General features: G+C 62.3%; 1 protein-coding gene across 1 annotated transcript in view; it reads right to left on the reverse strand.

Annotated features, from left to right (window-relative positions):
- Positions 1–5,577: 5,577 nt before the first annotated feature.
- The window catches only part of TMC3 (transmembrane channel like 3), a 40,253-nt gene continuing 25,727 nt past the window's right edge, over positions 5,578–20,103 (reverse strand). The window contains exons 16-22 of the mRNA XM_059677973.1: positions 19,847–19,975; positions 16,322–16,432; positions 14,860–14,982; positions 13,934–14,012; positions 12,536–12,578; positions 7,937–8,186; positions 5,578–6,393 (exon numbers count right to left, since the gene is read on the reverse strand). Coding sequence (XP_059533956.1) covers positions 5,625–6,393; positions 7,937–8,186; positions 12,536–12,578; positions 13,934–14,012; positions 14,860–14,982; positions 16,322–16,432; positions 19,847–19,975 — 1,504 coding nt within the window. The 3' untranslated portion in view covers positions 5,578–5,624. The remainder of the gene's footprint in view (positions 6,394–7,936; positions 8,187–12,535; positions 12,579–13,933; positions 14,013–14,859; positions 14,983–16,321; positions 16,433–19,846; positions 19,976–20,103) is intronic.

A 20,103-nucleotide genomic window follows, 5' to 3' on the forward strand; every position in this document is an offset into this window, starting at 1 on the left:
AAATAGGAGCTGATGGGAGCAGACTGTTCTAACCAGAGCCGTTTACGCTCTATAGAGGAGAGAAAGGCATTTAACACTCAACTCTAAAATAACTCCAGAGCCCCTGCCGGTGTGGCTCAGTGGGTAGCGCGCCGGCCTGCGAACGGAAGGGTCCCGGGTTCGATTCCGGTCAAGGGCAGGTACCTCGGTGGCAGGCTCCTGCCCAGCCGGGGCCCTGCTTGGGACACGGACAGGAGGCAACCCATGGATGGGTCTCTCTCTCACATCGATGTTTCTCTCTGTCTCACCCTCTCCCTTCCACGCTCTCTAAAAACCAATGGGAAAATATCCTTGACTGAGGAGTCACAAAAAACAAAGACATACATAAAAATAACTTAATGTTTTCCAAATCCCCTGTTCCTTTCCCCTCTGAAAATGCAATGTTTTGTGCACGTGCTGAGGAGGAGTGAGGTGAGGACACCGAAGGGAGGGACTGTCAGCCGCAGGTGAGCGGGGTGGCAGGTGACTCGGTCACTTCCCAGCTCAGACGCACATCTCAGCGTCCCCACCTCGGCTGTGACCTGGGGAGGGACCGGCCACTGCTGACCTTCGCTTCCTCATTTGCAAAATGAGAACAATAACAATGAGTGGGCCTCCAGGCTGAGGAGCTGACAAATGAATAGCAATGAGAACGGTGCCCGCATCGCAATCAGCGCGTGTGATGCCGCACGCGTGTTATATGTTATGTATGTACATGGAGGGGGAGAGAGGCATAGAATGGACTGTTGCCGGTAGGGAGGACGGCAACGTGTATCTCCCTATCATTTTCTTTATTATTATGACTCGAGGCCTCGTGCACGGAATTCATGGGAGGGCAGGGTCCCTAGCACTGCCAGCTGCTGGCTGGGGGCCTCCCTTCCCCTGGCCGCCTGCTGCCCCGCCCCCTGGTTGAGGGGACAATTTGCATATTAAGCTTTTATTATTTGTTAATTGTCACCCCAGGATATTTTTCCAGTGATTTTTAGGGAGAATGAGAGAGGGAGAGACAAAGAGAAACATTGATGTGAGAGAGACACATCGATGGGTTGCCTCCTGCACACGCCATGACCAGGGCCCGGGCCAGGGAGAGGCCTGCAACTGAGGTACATGCCCTTGACCGGAATCGAACCCGGGGCCCTTCGGTCCACAGGCCAGAGCTCTATCCACTGAGCCACACTGGCCAGGGCTCCTTATCACTTTCTTTCATCAAGTACCACTGAATTGGCTTAACTGCTAACATGTAGGGATTTTTAAACTAAAAAAAATAAAATAAAAATCTCTGGGACAATCCTATATAATAAAGAGCTAATATGCTAATGACATGCTAATTAGACTGAATAGCCAAACGACCTTCGGACGTCCTTCCGGATGACCTTCCGGACAAAGCCAGGGCTGCGAGGGCCGGCCGAGGCTGCGAGGGGCTGTGAGGGGCGTTGAGGGCCAGCCAGGGCTGTGAGGGGATGCAAGGGCCAAGCCCCTTGCACGGATTTCATGCACCAGGTCTCTAGGATCAGCATAAACTACTTCTATTGAAGATACAGCTTTGGTTTGGGGACCTAGCACTGTGGCCCCAGTGGAGGGAGATGGGTCCGGCTGTGGAGGTGACTTTCATTAGACAACAAACACGGAAGACATTTTTATGCTCATCAGAATGGAGCGTGGCCTTAAAGCTGTTTTCAGCTCCCTGAGATCCTTGCGGGCGTGGCTCAGGGGTTGAGCACCGACCTAGGAACCAGGAGGTCAGGGTTCGATTCCCGGTCAGGGCACAGGCCCGGGTTGCGGGCTCGATTCTCAGTGGGGGGCGGGCAGGAGGCAGCCGATCCATGATTCTCTCTCATCATGGATGTTTCTCTCTCCCTCTACCTTCCTCTCTGACATCAGTAAGAATATTTTTAAAAAATGATGGATAAGGCGTGCGGAGCCCAGCTCACAGAGGGGACGAGCCGTGTCCTCGTGCCGTGCTGCTACGGCTCCTGGAATGAGCCCCTGTTCTGCGCAGACTCGCGGGAGGGCCTCAGCCTGCTTCCTGCGGGAGCTGGGCAGCTGCTGGGCGGCTGTGCTGGGAGGGGTTGTGTTTATTGACTCTTCGCTTAGCAACGCTCTCACTCAGCCCAGCCACTCCCTCAGCACCTGATCCACAGGCTGCCACTCTCCGCTCAGGGCACCGCCCGGGCACGAGGAGGCAGAGACCACAACCCCATTTCTCAGGCCAGGAAACTGAGGCTCGCACAAGGACCCAAGGCCACAGGGCTGGGACGCGGCCGGGCCGGACACACCCAGCTTCTGGTTCACGTTTGCTCGAACGAGATGCAGCATTTACCGTGGAACCGGCAAAGGGCAAAGGGCGAAGCGGCCCTGGCCGGTGTGGCCCAGTGGGTAGAGCGTCGGCCTGTGGACTGAAGGGTCCCGGGTTCGATTCCCGGTCAGGGCACAGGCCTGGGTTGTGCGCTCGATCCCCAGTGGGGGGCGTGCTGGAGGCAGCCGGTCCATGATTCTCTCTCATCATGGATGTTTCTCTCTCTGTCTCCCTCCATCAATCCTATATAATAAAAGCCTAATATGCAGATGGACCAAACAGGGGAAGGACCGGTAGAATGACGGCTCGCTATGATGTTCGCTGACCACCAGGGGGCAGATGCTCAATGTAGGAACTGCCCACAGCCCGCAGGCCCCAGGCGAGCCAAGGCGGGTGCCATCGGGGGCCCCTTGATTGCCTGCTGGTCACCCCACAGACTGGCCCTGATCTCTGTCCAGGCCTAGGGACCCTACCTGTGCACAAATTTCATGCACCAGGCCTCTAGTAAAAATATATTTTAAAAAAATAAGTAAAGCAGAACCCCCCCCCACACACACACACCGTGGCTGGGCACAGGAGCCCCCAGACCAGGGAGGGGAGTCTTAGGGACCCTCAGATGTTAGTGGGTGCCCCTGTGATGATCTGAGTCCTGGGGGAGCGAGTTCCACAGGCCTTTAGGGAGAGATTGGAACAGGTGGCTCCCACCCTCACCGCCGCCCCCCCCCCACCAGCCAGAGGGACCTGTGCAGCCCCCCTTCTCCCCCTCACCCCCGCCCTGCACAGGGGCTTATGGGAACCGAGCCCGGGCTGCCGCGGTCGGTGGGTGCTGATCCAGGAAACGCACGTTCATTCAAACCACGTGGATGCCGTTCCCACCGGGCTGGCCACACCGGCCTCCTCGGGGCGATCGGAAGCGCTGGCGAGGCTGCGAGGGACATGGTCCCCGTCCCCTGCCCGCGGGTCTGTCGGGGGCTGGACCTGGGAGCCAGCAGGGCAGCGGGGGGCAGGGGAGGGCGAGCCTGGCCCTGCCCATCCGGAGCCAGGGCCTCCCGGTGACCGCAGCTCAGAGAGTGGACGTGATGTCCACGCCTGTTGGTGGGAAGCGGGGGGCAGTGGGCACTTGATCCCCAGGATGGACGCCAACAGCGGCGGGAGCTAGCGGCTCTGTGTGTCCATCAGGCCCCACACACGTGTGTGCAGGCCGTGCAGCGCTAAACACGGGTGCTGTTTAGGGATGCCTCTGCACATACAGGTACATGTACACTCACATGTATATAACGTGGACATTTACACACATATAACATGTACATTCACACACACAACACGTACATCTACACACATGTAGCGTGTGTTTACATACACATATATAACATGTACGTCCACATACTTGTATAACATGTGTATTTATGCATATGTATATAACATGTACATACACACACTTACATGATACGTACATCTACACATGTATATAGCACACATTTACATACATTTATATAACATGTACATTTATGTACTTATATAGCGCATGTATTACACGCATGTAACATGTACATCTATACACACATAACATATACATCTACACTTATATAACAGGTACATTTACACACGTATATAGCATACATTTACGCTCATGTACATAAGATACACTTACACACATATAACATGTACATTTACACACTCTATGTACATTTACATAGAGTGCATTTTCGCACGCACACACATAACACACATTTGCACATGTACATAACTGTACTCCACAAACTGAATGGACATACACCAGACTCTCGGCAGTGGTGTGGGGGGCGTGAGACGAGAAGGGGGTGAGCGTGGACTTTGGTTACATCTGGAACATCTGGGACACTATCACTGTATCACCGCAACACTGTCACTGTCACACTGTATCCAACACTGTAACTGCATCACTGTAACTCTATCACTGTCACTGTATCTTCGCTTCTTGTTGTTTATGTTTGTAGTTGTTGTTTTCTGTTGTTTTTTTGTTTGTTGTTGTTATGTTGTAATTTGTATTTTTTGTATTTTTTGTTTTTGTAACTCACTGCTACTGCTGCTGCTACCACAGGTGAAGGGGGTGCTTGCGAGCCAGTCCCCCTGCTGTCTCCCATGTGTTATCGAGCCCGTGCTGAGCGCTGGGGCGCACCGGGCCCCGTGTTGAGCACTGGGGCGCACTGAGCTGTTGCGAAAGGCAATCCGTGCTGCAGCCTGGGTGTGCCCTGGCCGTGCCCACGTGCAGGAACCCTGCAGGGCCTGCTGGGCCTGTGCTCTCCCCTCACACACCCTGCACCGCAGGCCCCAGAAGCAGGGCCACCCCCAAAGCTGCCGGGTGTCCCCGGAGACGGCACCACAGCCCCCGCCACAAGTGTGAACAGTGGTCCCAGAACCCTGCGGGCACCAGCAGAGAAGGGTGTCCCTGGCATTCTCGGTCGCTTCCTCTTTCAGGTGCCAGGCACCGGGGTGCGCCACGGAAGAGTGATGGTTGTCATGGAAACAGGAGGGGGTGGACATCTGGCTCACCCTGCAATAGGACCCACTGCTGCCCAGCCCCCCATAACAGCAGGAAAGGGGTTCGGCCTCCAGGGAGGACCTGGTGGGAGGGGCCGTGCTGCCCTCCCTGCTGAGGGCTGGGCGGGAACCGGGACCTTCCTGCGGCTGGGAATTCTGGCTCCACCTGCGGGGGGCGGGCGGGAGGGAGGGGGAACCTGTGGCCGCAGGAGAGAACCGTCAGAAGCCGGAGCAGAGCTGAGGGGTGGAGACAGAATCCCGGAGACCTCTGAGGTCCTGGATCCAGCCGGGCCTGAAGCCCGTCCTTCTAGGTTCGAGGAGCGAGAAACCTTGCGGGTCCTGCCACCTCCAGACTCGGTGCCCAGCCTGATTGACAGGCACAGAGCCCAGTCGTGAGCCTACGGTGGTGGTGCCCTCCACGGCAGCCCCTCCCTCCCGGGCTGACAGGGAGGATGAGTTCCCCGTGGATGTGGCCTGCAGGATGGAGGTACCCACAGTGTTTGCAGGATCCAGACAAGCACAGACTCCCGGGAGGCCTCTGTGGCAGGCACAGCCTCAGGCTGGCCTCAGGTGCGGGCACCCGATGGGGCAAAGGCTGATGTCTTTGAAATGAGGGCCTACCATGCAGGAGGTGCAGGTACACCTTCCCGCACACAGCACATGCCTCTGTTGCAGTCAGTCGCTGTCCCGGAGGTGCCCATGGGTGCACAGGCTCTCTCTGGAGGGGAGGCCCCCCAGTGCGGGGGGCGGGGGGGCTCTGATCTCGGGGAGCCCCGCACCGGGAGCCCCGCTAGACATGGGAGCAGATCAGGCCGCTCAGATCCACGCGCTCCCGCCTCGCCGGGGCCTGGCTCCTGCCCCTGGGGCGCGCGCACCGGGGCGGCCGGCCGTGTCTGCGGCTGACCTGCAGGTACTGGTCGGCGCCGCTGTCCTGGGGGTCGCTGCTGGACCCCGACAGGGAGTCCGATTCTGCGAGGGGCGGCTGGAACTGGGGGTTCCCCTTGGGCTGCCTCGGGAGGTGGGGGTGTGGGGAGTTCCGGGGGCGTGGCTTCTTCTGCACGTACCTCGGAGTGTCCAGGGGACTCCCCAAACCCTCGTCCCAAGGCGGGGCCTGCCCCCAACCCCAGCTTCCCGATCTGTTGCCCACATAGAAGTGGGGAGCCCCGGGCAGGCCGCCCAGGGAGCGGGGGTGCAGAGGCCTCAGGCCCGGCCCCCCTCTCAGGGGCTCCTCCTCGCTGTCACTCAGCCCCGGGGAGCCTGCAAGTCGGGGGGCCCCTGGCGCACTGCGCATGCTCCTGGGGCACGCCTCCACCCCCACCACGGCACCGCAGGCATTGACCATGGGGTGTCCTTCAGGCCAGAGCACCGGGTGGGTTGTTTTGTGGGCGCCACGCTCATGGACGAGGTGGTACCTGGGGGCCCCCGGGCGCATGCGCTCACAGCCCCGTTGGAAGAGGGGTTCGGAGTGGACATCCTCCATGTGCCTTGTAGCTGTCACCGGGGCGCGGGCCCGGTTCCTGGGCCGGTCGCAGGGGCCCGCCCGCGGACCACGGGGGCGCCTGTAGGACGGGGGTGGTCACGTGTGTGGCTGGCGCTCTCGGGCCCCGCCTCTGGGCCCCGGGGCAGGAACAGGGGGTCCGGGAGGTCTCTCTGCGCCACAGGGTGTCCACTGGGGACACGCACCGGGACACAGGCCTCTCCTCTGGGGGGGGGGGGAGATGCACGGAGCCCTAATGCGAGGAGGGCGCCCGCATCTCCAGGGCGGCTCCGAGGGCGTTGCTAACAGGTCCCAGCATGGCTCCTTGGTCCAGGAGCACACAGGGGGGTGGCCAGGAGCACACAGAGGAATGGCACCAGTGGAGCACACAGTGGGACAGCCAGGAGCACACAGTGGGACGGACAGGAGCACACAGGGGGAATGTCAGGAGCACACAGGGGGAATGTCAGGAGCACAGTGAGATGGCCAGGAGCACACAGTGGGATGGCCAGGAGCACACAGCACACAGTGGGGCACTGAGGACCACACAGTGGGATGGCTAGGAGCACACAGTGGGATGGCCAGGAGCACACAGTGAGATGGCCAGGAGCACACAGTGGGACGGCCAGGAGCACACAGCACACAGTGGGGCACTGAGGACCACACAGTGGGATGGCTAGGAGCACACAGTAGGGCAGCCAGGAGCACACAGAGGAATGGCACCAGTGGAGCACACAGTGGGAATGTCAGGAGCACAGTGAGATGGCCAGGAGCACACAGTGGGGCGGCACCAGTGGAGCACACAGTGGGGCAGCCAGGAGCACACAGTGGGACGGCCAGGAGCACACAGTGGGGCAGCCAGGAGCACACAGTGGGGCGGCACCAGTGGAGCACACAGTGGGACAGCCAGGAGCACACAGTGGGACGGCCAGGAGCACACAGTGGGGCGGCACCAGTGGAGCACACAGTGGGACAGCCAGGAGCACACAGTGGGGCAGCACCAGTGGAGCACACAGTGGGGTGGCCAGGAGCACACAGTGGGGCAGCACCAGTGGAGCACACAGTGGGGTGGCCAGGAGCACACAGTGGGGCAGCACCAGTGGAGCACACAGTGGGGCGGCCAGGAGCACACAGTGGGGCAGCACCAGTGGAGCACATAGTGGGGCGGCCAGGAGCACACAGTGGGGCAGTCAGGGGTACAAAGTGGGACAGCCAGGAGCACACAGAGGGGCAGCCAGGAGCACAGTGGGACAGCCAGGAGCACACAGAGGGGCGGCACTGGTGGGCACGAGTGAGAAGCATGCCCTCACCCCCTTGGACCCCTCAGCCTCACAGTCACCCCAGAGCCTGCGGGACCCATGGACCCTCGCCCTTGTCCAGGCCCCACAGAGACAGGCGCGCGACCCCTCGCACAGCGAGACACTGACTCTGGGTCTTTGTTAACTTAGTTCTTGTCTTTAAACAAAAACACCCCCCACCCCCCTCACCCCCCTTACACGCAGATCGACAACTCTCACTCCCACACGAGGCTGGAGAGCCGTGCAGGTCCCACTGCTCTCACGTGGGGGACAGACCCAGGACACCCCTACCCCCCCACCCCCCGCCGTGAGCGACAGCAAGCTCACCTCCTGGCGCTGCGCTCCGGCCAGGACCTGGGGGCGCCGGGGAGGAGGGCGCTGGGGCTGCGGGGCCCTGGCGGGGGGCTCTGGGGCGCGGGCTGGGCGGCCGTGTCCCCCCGGCCTCCCTTGCTGCTGGGCGAGTCCACGCTGACCGCGTGGCCGTTGTCCTGGGGCGTCCCCGAGGGGGTCAGCTGGCTGCCGGGGTCCCCGTCGAGGGGCAGCCTTGTGGGGCCCTCCTCCTGGGTCTGGATCCGGGCTGCAGGGAGAGAGGCCGTGAGCAGTGAGCTGGGGGTGGGGGAGGGAGAAGGGGGGGGACAGTCACAGGGATGGCACTGTACATGTCACAACTCCCAAAAGCTGGGCCTTGAAGGCACCCAGCTCAGGGGGCCTCCACGCGTCCTAATCTGCAGAGAGCTGGCGGGAGGGGGGGGGGCATGTGTGGAGGTGCCACGCCAGCCCCAGGTTTTGGGGGTGCACCGTCGGGGCCCAGGAGGCAAAGCGGGTGATCCCCAGCGTCGGGCTCGGGTTCGATGTTGGGGGGACACTCACAGAGCATTCTGGAAAAAAAGGTCTGACCTCGAGCTGGGAAGGGGACCAGTGGAGCACACAGTAGGACAGTGCACCCAGGAGCACACAGGGGGGTGGACAGGAGCACACAGTGGGATGGCACTAGTGGAGCACACAGTGGGACAGCCAAGGAGCACACAGTGGGACAGCCAGGAGCACACAGTAGGACAGCCAGGAGCACACAGTGGGACAGCCAGGAGCACACAATAGGACAGCCAGGAGCACACAGTGGGACAGCCAGGAGCACACAGAGGATGGCACTAGTGGAGCACACAGTGGGACAGCCAAGGAGCACACAGTGGGACAGCCAAGGAGCACACAGTAGGACAGCCAGGAGCACACAGTGGGACAGCCAGGAGCACACAGAGGATGGCACTAGTGGAGCACACAGTGGGACAGCCAAGGAGCACACAGTGGGACAGCCAGGAGCACACAGTAGGACAGCCAGGAGCACACAGTGGGACAGCCAGGAGCACACAATAGGACAGCCAGGAGCACACAGTGGGACAGCCAGGAGCACACAGAGGATGGCACTAGTGGAGCACACAGTGGGACAGCCAAGGAGCACACAGTGGGACAGCCAGGAGCACACAGTGGGGCAGCCAGGAGCACACAGTGGGACAGCCAGGAGCACACAGTGGGACAGCCAAGGAGCACACACTCCTGGCCAATGCTACCGGGACCCCGAGGAGGCCATGGCTCTGCCCTGAGCGACACACGGGACCCTCAGAGCGGGGGTGACAGCCTGAGCTGCATCCCCTCCACAGGGACCTCCAGGCTGGGCAGGCGGGGTCCGGGGCCGGGACCCTCACCCAGGCTCCTCCCGGGGCAACGGCCCCCCCCACTCACTCAGAGCAGAGCAGACCGAGCCGCCCACAGGCCCTGTGGGTCTCCTTCCCGGCCCTTCTCCGAGGGAGGCCGTGCCCTGGGCCGGTCCTGCCTGTCACCCTCGGAGCTGGGAGGGGTCCCCAGGATGCCTCCCTGCCCCTGTGCCTGCCGCACCCCCTTTCGGCCCCCCGACCCCTGCTCCTCGTTCTGTCCCTGGTTCTGGGGAGTCTCTCCTTCCCTCTGAGCTCTGGGGCTGGGACAGAGGGAGGATGAGGTGTGTCATGGGGTGTGGCTCCTTGTTCAGACCCTGGCCTGGGCTGGGACTGTGGGCGGGGCCTGTGCCTAAGGAGGAGGGGCCTGGGCTGGGACTGTGGGCGGGGCCTGGGCCTAAGGAGGAGGGGCCTTGGCCTAAGGAGGTGGGGCCTGTGCCTAGGGAGGAGGGGTCTGGGCCTAAGGAGGTGGGGTCTGGGCCTAAGGAGGTGGGGCCTGTGCCTAGGGAGGTGGGGCCTGTGCCTAAGGAGGTGGGGTCTGGGCCTAAGGAGGTGGGGCCTGTGCCTAGGGAGGTGGGGCCTGTGCCTAAGGAGGAGGGGCCTGTGCCTAAGGAGGAGGGGCCTGTGCCTAGGGAATAGGGGTCTGGGCCTAAGGAGGAGGGGCCTGGGCTGGGACTGTGGGCGGGGCCTGGGCCTAAGGAGGAGGGGCCTTGGCCTAAGGAGGTGGGGCCTGTGCCTAGGGAGGAGGGGCCTGTGCCTAAGGAGGAGGGGCCTGTGCCTAAGGAGGAGGGGCCTTGGCCTAAGGAGGTGGGGCCTGTGCCTAAGGAAGAGGGGTCTGGGCCTAAGGAGGAGGGGCCTGGGCTGGGACTGTGGGCGGGGCCTGGGCCTAAGGAGGAGGGGTCTGGGCCTAGGGAGGTGGGGCCTGTGCCTAGGGAAGAGGGGTCTGGGCCTAAGGAGGAGGGGCCTGGGCTGGGACTGTGGGCGGGGCCTGGGCCTAAGGAGGAGGGGTCTGGGCCTAAGGAGGTGGGGTCTGGGCCTAAGGAGGTGGGGTCTGGGCCTAAGGAGGTGGGGTCTGGGCCTAAGGAGGAGGGGTCTGGGCCTAAGGAGGAGGGGTCTGGGCCTAAGGAGGTGGGGTCTGGGCCTAAGGAGGAGGGGTCTGGGCCTAAGGAGGTGGGGTCTGGGCCTAAGGAGGAGGGGTCTGGGCCTAAGGAGGTGGGGCCTGGGCCTAAGGAGGTGGGGTCTGGGCCTAAGGAGGAGGGGTCTGGGCCTAAGGAGGTGGGGTCTGGGCCTAAGGAGGTGGGGTCTGGGCCTAAGGAGGTGGGGTCTGGGCCTAAGGAGGTGGGGTCTGGGCCTAAGGAGGTGGGGTCTGGGCCTAAGGAGGAGGGGCCTTGGCCTAAGGAGGAGGGGCCTGGGCCTAAGGAGGAGGGGTCTGGGCCTAAGGAGGTGGGGTCTGGGCCTAAGGAGGAGGGGTCTGGGCCTAAGGAGGTGGGGTCTGGGCCTAAGGAGGAGGGGTCTGGGCCTAAGGAGGTGGGGTCTGGGCCTAAGGAGGTGGGGTCTGGGCCTAAGGAGGAGGGGCCTTGGCCTAAGGAGGAGGGGCCTGGGCCTAAGGAGGTGGGGCCTGTGCCTAAGGAGGAGGGGCCTGGGCCTAAGGAGGTGGGGCCTGTGCCTAAGGAGGAGGGGTCTTGGCCTAGGGAGGTGGGGCCTGTGCCTAAGGAGGAGGGGCCTGGGCCTAAGGAGGAGGGGCCTGTGCCTAAGGAGGAGGGGCCTGTGCCTAAGGAGGTGGGGTCTGGGCCTAGGGAGGTGGGGCCTGTGCCTAGGGAAGAGGGGTCTGGGCCTAAGGAAGAGGGGCCTGGGCCTAAGGAGGTGGGGCCTGTGCCTAAGGAGGAGGGGCCTGGGCCTAAGGAGGTGGGGTCTGGGCCTAGGGAAGAGGGGTCTGGGCCTAAGGAGGTGGGGCCTGTGCCTAAGGAGGAGGGGCCTGGGCCTAAGGAGGAGGGGTCTGGGCCTAAGGAGGAGGGGCCTGGGCCTAAGGAGGTGGGGCCTGTGCCTAAGGAGGAGGGGCCTGGGCCTAAGGAGGTGGGGTCTGGGCCTAGGGAAGAGGGGTCTGGGCCTAAGGAGGTGGGGCCTGTGCCTAAGGAGGAGGGGCCTGGGCCTAAGGAGGAGGGGCCTGGGCCTAAGGAGGAGGGGCCTGGGCCTAAGGAGGTGGGGCCTGTGCCTAAGGAGGAGGGGTCTGGGCCTAGGGAGGTGGGGCCTGTGCCTAGGGAAGAGGGGTCTGGGCCTAAGGAGGAGGGGCCTGGGCCTAAGGAGGTGGGGCCTGTGCCTAAGGAGGAGGGGCCTGGGCCTAAGGAGGAGGGGTCTGGGCCTAAGGAGGAGGGGCCTGGGCCTAAGGAGGAGGGGCCTGTGCCTAAGGAGGAGGGGCCTGGGCCTAAGGAGGAGGGGTCTGGGCCTAAGGAGGAGGGGCCTTGGCCTAAGGAGGAGGGGCCTGGGCCTAAGGAGGTGGGGCCTGTGCCTAAGGAGGAGGGGCCTGGGCCTAAGGAGGAGGGGTCTGGGCCTAAGGAGGAGGGGCCTGGGCCTAAGGAGGCGGGGCCTGGGCCTAAGGAGGCGGGGCCTGGGCCTAAGGAGGCGGGGCCTGGGCAGAGGCCTGAGTGAGAGCCTTGCAGGAACCCAGGGGACATGGAGAGAAGCACAGAAGCGAACAAGACAGCCGTTCTCATGGTTCCCTCTCCGGCCTCACACCTTCCCCCTGACCCCACCCCTTCCCCCTGACCCCACCCCTTCCCCCTGACTCCACCCCTTCCCCCTGACCCCACACCCTCCCCCTGACCCCACCCCTTCCCCCTGACCCCACACACCTCCCCCTGACCCCACCCCTTCCCCCTGACCCCACAACTTCCCCCTGACCCCACACCTTCCCCCTGACCCCACACCCTCCCCCTGACCCCACCCCTTCCCCCTGACCCCACACCCTCCCCCTGACCCCACCCCTTCCCCCTGACCCCACACCCTCCCCCTGACCCCACACCTTCCCCCTGACCCCACCCCTTCCCCCTGACCCCACACCCTCCTGACCCCACCCCTGTGCTGGGGTTCCGCCCAGGCCCGGCATCACGGGAACACCGTGGACTTAGACCCACAGGTGTGTCCCAGATCCCACTTCCCGGTGCCGGTGCCGGTGCGCGGGGGAGCAGAGGGGGGCGGGAGTGTGCGGCCGCCCGGTACTCACCTTCCGCCATCTGGGCAACCCTTTTCTTATCTTCCGATCTCGCCTGAAACAGATGATCATCACGTCCGTTTGGACGGAGCAGGAAGCAGTGACAGGTACTGCTCTTGGGGAAAGACAGGAGCCGCCCTGCTGGTACCTTCGGCCCTGACCCTGCCCCCGGGGCGCAAACAGATGCTCACACCTGGTCCTGACGCTCACGCCTCACAGGCGGCATCCGGGCCTGGACGGACCGGACCGTGAGGTCCCGCCAACGGTGGGCGGCCGGGACACAGACAAGCTGTGCCGGGCACCACGGGGGACGCCCTTCCAGAAAAACGCCCTTTGCTGCTCCAAACGCGTTTCTTTTTAAATGGCTTAGGGCCATGGTTGGCAAACTGCGGCTCGCGAGCCACATGCGGCTCTTTGGCCCCTTGAGCGTGGCTCTTCCATAAAATACCGACTTCTGCGCATGCCCCACGAAGTTTCAGTCGCACTGGACGTGCGCGCCCGCGCGTGGTATTTTGTGGAAGAGCCACACTCAAGGGGCCAAAGAGCCGCATGTGGCTCGCGAGCCGCGGTTTGCCGACCACTGGCTCAGGGGACGCACTAGTATTTCTGTAGTGGAATCGAGAATCATGGGAGGTGTTTTTTTAAAAAGGTTAAAGAGCCCTGGCCGGTGTGGCTCAGTGGATAGAGCGTCGGCCTGCGGACTGAAGGGTCCCGGGTTCGATTCCGGTCAAGGGCATGGACCTCGGTTGCCGGCACATCCCCAGTAGGGAGCGTGCAGGAGGCAGCTGGTCGAGGTTTCTCTCTCACCGATGTTTCTAACTCTCTCTCCCTCTCCCTTCCTCTCTGTAAAAGGTCAATAAAATATATATATAAAATAAATAAAAATAAAAAAGGTTAAAGAGGTGGAGGTTCCTGGCATGGGGTTCTGGGACGGGGCCCTGGGGAGCCGCTGGGTGTGGGAGGAGTGGAGAGTGTGGAAGGATGGGGGGGGGTGGAACCTGGGCTCCCTCTGGCTGTTCTGACAGCTAAGGTTTAAGAATCACCAGAATCTAAAAGACGAGAAAAAGGCGGTCTTCGGGCCCAAATAGTGCCTCTGGGTCAGGTGCCCGCGGTGACAGGGACCCCAGGGATCCCTTCTGTCCCCTCCCGCCCAGCACAGCCCACGGAAGAGCCCCGCCTGCAGGGCTGGGCATGGCCGCCAGATGGCGCTCAAGTGCCGGGGCAGCTTCATTCCTGGGCAGATGGGGGCCCCTGCCCCCGGGGACTCTCAGCAAAGACCCCGGGAGGCGGGGAGGTGGCCTGGCACCCCCCGGGGGGCCGGAGTCCCAGGGATTTGAGAATGAGAGGCCCCGCGGGCGCCCCCAGCTGGCGGGACCTGCCCCTTCGCGCGGCGGGGAGGGCGGTACTTGCGTTCTGGATCTGCCTGCGGAGCTGGCGGTTGCTGAGCTTTAGGGACCGGGCGATGCTCTGCAGGTAGTAGATGAGCATGCTGGGGAGGAAGGCGGTTCGGGGATCAGGGATCGGGGCTCGGGGCTCGGGGCTCAGGGTTCAGGTTTTGAGGCTGAGGGCTTGGGGTTAGGGGCTCAGGGTTTGAGGATCAGGGCTTGGGGCTTGGGGCTCGGGGCTCGGGCTGGGAGCTCAGAGCTTGGGTGCACCACATGCCCCACTTCCCTGGGGTCCCGGCCAGGGGGGCACCCGGCCCTCCCGCAGGGCACAGCCGTTCCCACGGGCACCGCGGTCCCAGGAGCCCCGGGCCAGAGGCTGCCTCCCTCTCCTGGTCTTGCTTTGGGACCCTGCGCGGTGCAGCCCAGACGGGAGCGGATCTGCGTGCACCGGCCCGCGGTCTGCGCGGTGCAGCCCAGACGGGAGCGGATCTGCGTGCACCGGCCCGCGGTCTGCGCGGTGCAGCCCAGAGGAGCGGATCTGCGTGCACCGGCCCGCGGTCTGCGCGGTGCAGCCCAGAGGAGCGGATCTGCGTGCACCGGCCCGCGGTCTGCGCGGTGCAGCCCAGACGGGAGCGGATCTGCGTGCACCGGCCCGCGGTCTGCGCGGTGCAGCCCAGAGGAGCGGGAGCTCAGCGCACGGGCGGTCCCTCCTGCGGCTGCTGACCTCCGGGAACAGGAGCGCCCGTGGCCTCCGCCCCATCGCGGGCCACAGGACGCCCGGAGGCCGCGGGACCCCTCACGCTGCCCTCCTGCCGCCCAGGCCCCTGCTCAGGCCCCCGCCCGGCGGTGACCTGCACCGACTCGCTGATGTGCACGGGATTGTTGGGGGCGGTGCTGACCGGCAGCCAAGCAGCGGGACCCGTCTGCGGGGGGCGGGGGGGGGGCACTCACAAGAGCAGCAGCACGGCCGGCAGGATGACCACGGGGCTGCTCACGTAGCCGACCACCGCGGCGAACCAGGCGGGCAGGTCCGCCACCGTCTCCGCCACGATGTCGTAGATCTTCTCCTGCCCGCTGCGGGGGGGGGGGGGGGGGGAGGGGGCCTGGTTGGCTAGAGGGCGTCCCCAAGGTCAGTGAGGAGCCGGGGTGCACCCCTGGCTGGGAGGACACCAGCATCTTCTGGGGGGGGTTCAGGGGGGCCCCTAGGAAGAGTCCCAGTCATTGCACAGCTGGAGGCGGGTCCAGAATCACAGAGAGTGTGTGTGTGTCAGTGTGAGTGTGCGTGTGTGCGAGTGTGTCAGTGTGAGCCTGTGTGAGTGTGCAAGTGTGAGAGTGTGTGTCAGTGTGTGTTTGAATGTGTGTATGAGTGTGTGAGTGCGAGTGTGTGTGCAAGTGTGTGTGTGCATGTGTGTGTGTATGTGTGTATGAGTGTGTCAGTGAGTGTGTGTGTGCGAGTGTGTCAGTGTGTGTATGAATGTGTGAGTGTGTGAGTGTGTGCGTGTGTCAGCGTGAGTGTGTTTGAGTGTGTGTATGAGTGTGCAAGTGTGAGAGTGTGCATGTGAGTGTGTGTGTTCATGTGAGTGTGCGTGTGAGTGTGTGCGAGTGTGTGTCAGTGTGTGTTTGACTGTGTGTATGAGTGTATGAGTGTGCAAGTGTGAGATTGTGAGTGTGGTGTATGAGTGTGTATGTGTGTGTGTGAGTGTGAGAGTGTGTGTGAGAGTGTGTGTATGAGTGTATGAGTGTGCAAGTGTGATTGTATGTATGTGTATATGAGTGTGCGAGTGTGAGTGTGTGTGAGAGTGTGTGTGTGAGTGAGAGTGTGTGTGAATAGTGTCCACAAACCCAGACCCTACATGTTCTAAGATGTTGTATCAAAATGGACTTATAGCCCTGGCCGGTGTTGCTCAGTGGTTAGAGTGCCTGAGGACTGGAGGCTCCCGGGTTTGATTCTGGTCAAGGGCACGGGCCTCTGTTGCAGGCTCAATCCCTGCCCTGGTCGGGGCGTGTGCAGGAGGCAACCCATCGACGTGTCTCTCTCACATTGATGTTTCTCTCTCTCTCCCTCCCCCGTCCACTCTCTCTAAAATCAATGGGAAAATATCCTCAGATGAGGATTAACAACAACAACAAAAGCTCACGTGCTGGGAGGTGACCGGGCCCTGCCCTGATGGGAGAAGGTGGATCAGGGGTGGCGAGGGCTGTCTTAGGGACCCTCTGAGTCTGGGATCAGCTGGGATCTCCCTCAAGCACCGAGCAAGGCCGGTGCCCCCTGGGGTGCCAGCTGGGCTGCGTCTCTTGAAGGGAGCGAGGAGCAGAGACGCTGCAGGGAGGCGGCCGATGGAGGACAGGGCCTGGCGACCTGTCTGGGGCCGGAGGAGAAGGACATGTGTGTCCTGGGGGCGGAGCCACTCACCTGAAGGGCCCACAGTGCGGGGATGGCTTGTAGCGCGCGATGGCGAACACGGTGGGCAGCATGCAGAGGAACAGCATGAACAGCAGCATGGCCAGGTAGAAGTTGTTGGACCTGCGGGCCGCCAGGGGTCACGCTGCGGCCAGGGACACGGAACCCACAGAACCATAGCCACACACCCAGGGACACAGAACCCACAGAACCACGGCCACACACCCAGGGACACAGAACCCACAGAACCACAGCCACACACCCAGGGACACAGAACCCACAGAACCACGGCCACACACCCAGGGACACGGAACCCACAGCCACACACCCAGAGACAGACACAGAACCACAGCCACACACCCAGAGACACAGAACCACAAAACCACAGCCACACACCCAGGGACAGACACAGAACCACAGCCACACACCCAGAGACAGACACAGAACCACAGCCACACACCCAGGGACACAGAACCACAAAACCACAGCCACACACCCAGAGACAGACACAGAACCACAGCCACACACCCAGGGACACAGAACCACAAAACCACAGCCACACACCCAGAGACAGACACAGAACCACAGCCACACACCCAGGGACACAGAACCACAAAACCACAGCCACACACCCAAAGACAGACACAGAACCACAGCCACACACCCAGGGACACAGAACCACAAAACCACAGCCACACACCCAGAGACAGACACAGAACCACAGCCACACACCCAGAGACAGACACAGAACCACAGCCACACACCCAGGGACAGACACAGAACCACAGCCACACACCCAGAGACAGACACAGAACCACAGCCACACACCCAGGGACAGACACAGAACCACAGCCACACACCCAGAGACAGACACAGAACCACGGCCACACACCCAGGGACAGACACAGAACCACAGCCACACACCCAGGGACACGGAACCCACAGCCACACACCCAGGGACACAGAACCACAAAACCACAGCCACACACCCAGGGACACAGAACCACAAAACCACAGCCACACACCCAGGGACAGACACAGAACCACAGCCACACACCCAGGGACACGGAACCCACAGCCACACACCCAGGGACACAGAACCACAAAACCACAGCCACACACCCAGGGACACAGAACCACAAAACCACAGCCACACACCCAGAGACAGACACAGAACCACAGCCACACACCCAGGGACACGGAACCCACAGCCACACACCCAGGGACACAGAACCACAGAACCACAGCCACACACCCAGAGACAGACACAGAACCACAGCCACATATCCAGGGACACGGAACCCACGGCCACACACCCAGACACACAGAACCACTGAACCACGGCCACACACCCAGGGACAGACACAGAACCACAGCCACACACCCAGGTACACGGAACCCACAGACACACACCCAGGTACACGGAACCCACAGCCACACACCCAGGGACAGACACAGAACCACAGCCACACACCCAGAGACAGACACAGAACCACAGCCACACACCCAGGGACACAGAACCACAAAACCACAGCCACACACCCAGAGACAGACACAGAACCACAGCCACACACCCAGGGACAGACACAGAACCACAGCCACACACCCAGAGACAGACACAGAACCACAGCCACACACCCAGGGACACAGAACCACAAAACCACAGCCACACACCCAGAGACAGACACAGAACCACAGCCACATATCCAGGGACACGGAACCCACGGCCACACACCCAGACACACAGAACCACTGAACCACGGCCACACACCCAGGGACAGACACAGAACCACAGCCACACACCCAGGTACACGGAACCCACAGACACACACCCAGGTACACGGAACCCACAGCCACACACCCAGGGACAGACACAGAACCACAGCCACACACCCAGGTACACGGAACCCACAGCCACACACCCAGGGACACAGAACCACAGAACCACGGCCACACACCCAGAGACGGACACAGAACCACGGCCACACACCCAGGGACAGACAGAACCACAGCCACACACCCAGGGACACGGAACCCACAGCCACACACCCAGGGACACAGAACCACAGAACCACGGCCACACACCCAGGGGCAGACACAGAACCACAGCCACACATCCAGGGACACGGAACCTACGGCCACACACCCAGATACACAGAAACACAGAACCACAGCCACATGCCCAGGGACACAGAACCACAGAACCACGGCCACACACCCAGGGACACGGAACCCACGGCCACACACCCAGGGACACGGAACCCACGGCCACACACCCAGGGACACAGAACCACAGAACCACGGCCACACACCCAGGGACACAGAACCACAGAACCACGGCCACACACCCAGGGACACAGAACCACAGAACCACGGCCACACACCCAGGGACACAGAACCACGGCCACACACCCAGGGACACAGAACCACGGCCACACACCCAGGGACACAGAACCACAGAACCACGGCCACACGCCCAGGGACACAGAACCACAGAACCACAGCCACACACCCAGGGACGGGCACAGAACCCACAGAACCACAGCCACACGCCCAGGGGTGGACACAGAACCCACAGAACAACAGCCACACGCCCAGGGACGGACACAGAACCCACAGAACCACCGCCACATGCCCAGGGACACAGAACCCACAGAACCACAGCCACACGCCCAGGGGTGGACACAGAACCCACAGAACCACAGCCACACACCCAGGGACGGACACAGAACCACAGAACCACAGCCACACGCCCAGGGACGGACACAGAACCACAGAACCACAGCCACTTGCCCAGGGACACAGAACCACAGCCACTTGCCCAGGGACACAGAACCCACAGTCTGATTCTGCAAATAAAACACCATCTGCCCCCCAGTCCCCAGGCTGGGGTGTCAGGGGGGGTCACAGGAGCTTAGCAAACTAGGGACTTACTCCATGGGTCGCCCGGCCCAGCCTGCCCCCCTCAAACCAAGTGAGGCCACCCCACAGCCCTCACCTAGGAGCACCATCCACGGACCCTGTCAGACCCGTCCCACCCGCCTCGCACTGTGACATCCCGGCGTTCAGTGTGTGAACATTGTCCAAGCAGGATATTTATGAAAGCCACTCCACACTGGGTCATCAAACTCAGGAAAAGTTCTTCAGCCCTGGCCGGTGTGGCTCAGTGGACAGAGCGCCGGCCTGCGGACCACAGGGTCCCGGGTTCGATTCCGGTCAAGGGCACGGACCTCGGTGGCAGGCTCCTCCGATATCTCTCTCTCTCACATCGACACCTCTCTCTGTCTCTCCCTCTCCCTACCACTCTCTCTTAGAATCAATGGGAAAATGTCCTCAGGGGAGGATTAGCAACAATAAAAAGGTTTTAAAATTGTGTTGGGAGCTTTGGGGAGCGATGGTTAATTCCAGGCTGGGCCCCGGACGGCTTGGGGAGGGAATTAACCAGGACAGGCCGGTGGGGGTGAGGAGGGGATATGGGGGGAGGGGTGTGCCCTGGCCGCAGGGGACCTGGAGGGGGCCGCACACAGACCCACCCACCTGGACGCCCGGAAGACCTGCTGGTGGGGCACGTTGCAGGTGAGCACAGCCCAGCTCCGCAGGTACATGAGGCCGATCAGCTTGAGGACGTTGAAGGCGGGCAGACACGGGGAGAAGAAGGAGCCCATCCTGGAACCGGGGAGGGGCCGTGAGCAGGTACGTGGCCTCGTCTGCCGTGGTCCTGAGCCCCTCGGGGGCCCCCACGTGGTGCTCGAGGAACTGGGGGGACCCCTGGGATCTGAGACCCCAGGCCGCCA

The sequence above is a fragment of the Myotis daubentonii genome, chromosome 21 (assembly GCF_963259705.1).
Source record: "Myotis daubentonii chromosome 21, mMyoDau2.1, whole genome shotgun sequence".
In the NCBI taxonomy this organism is placed as follows: Eukaryota; Metazoa; Chordata; class Mammalia; order Chiroptera; family Vespertilionidae; genus Myotis; species Myotis daubentonii.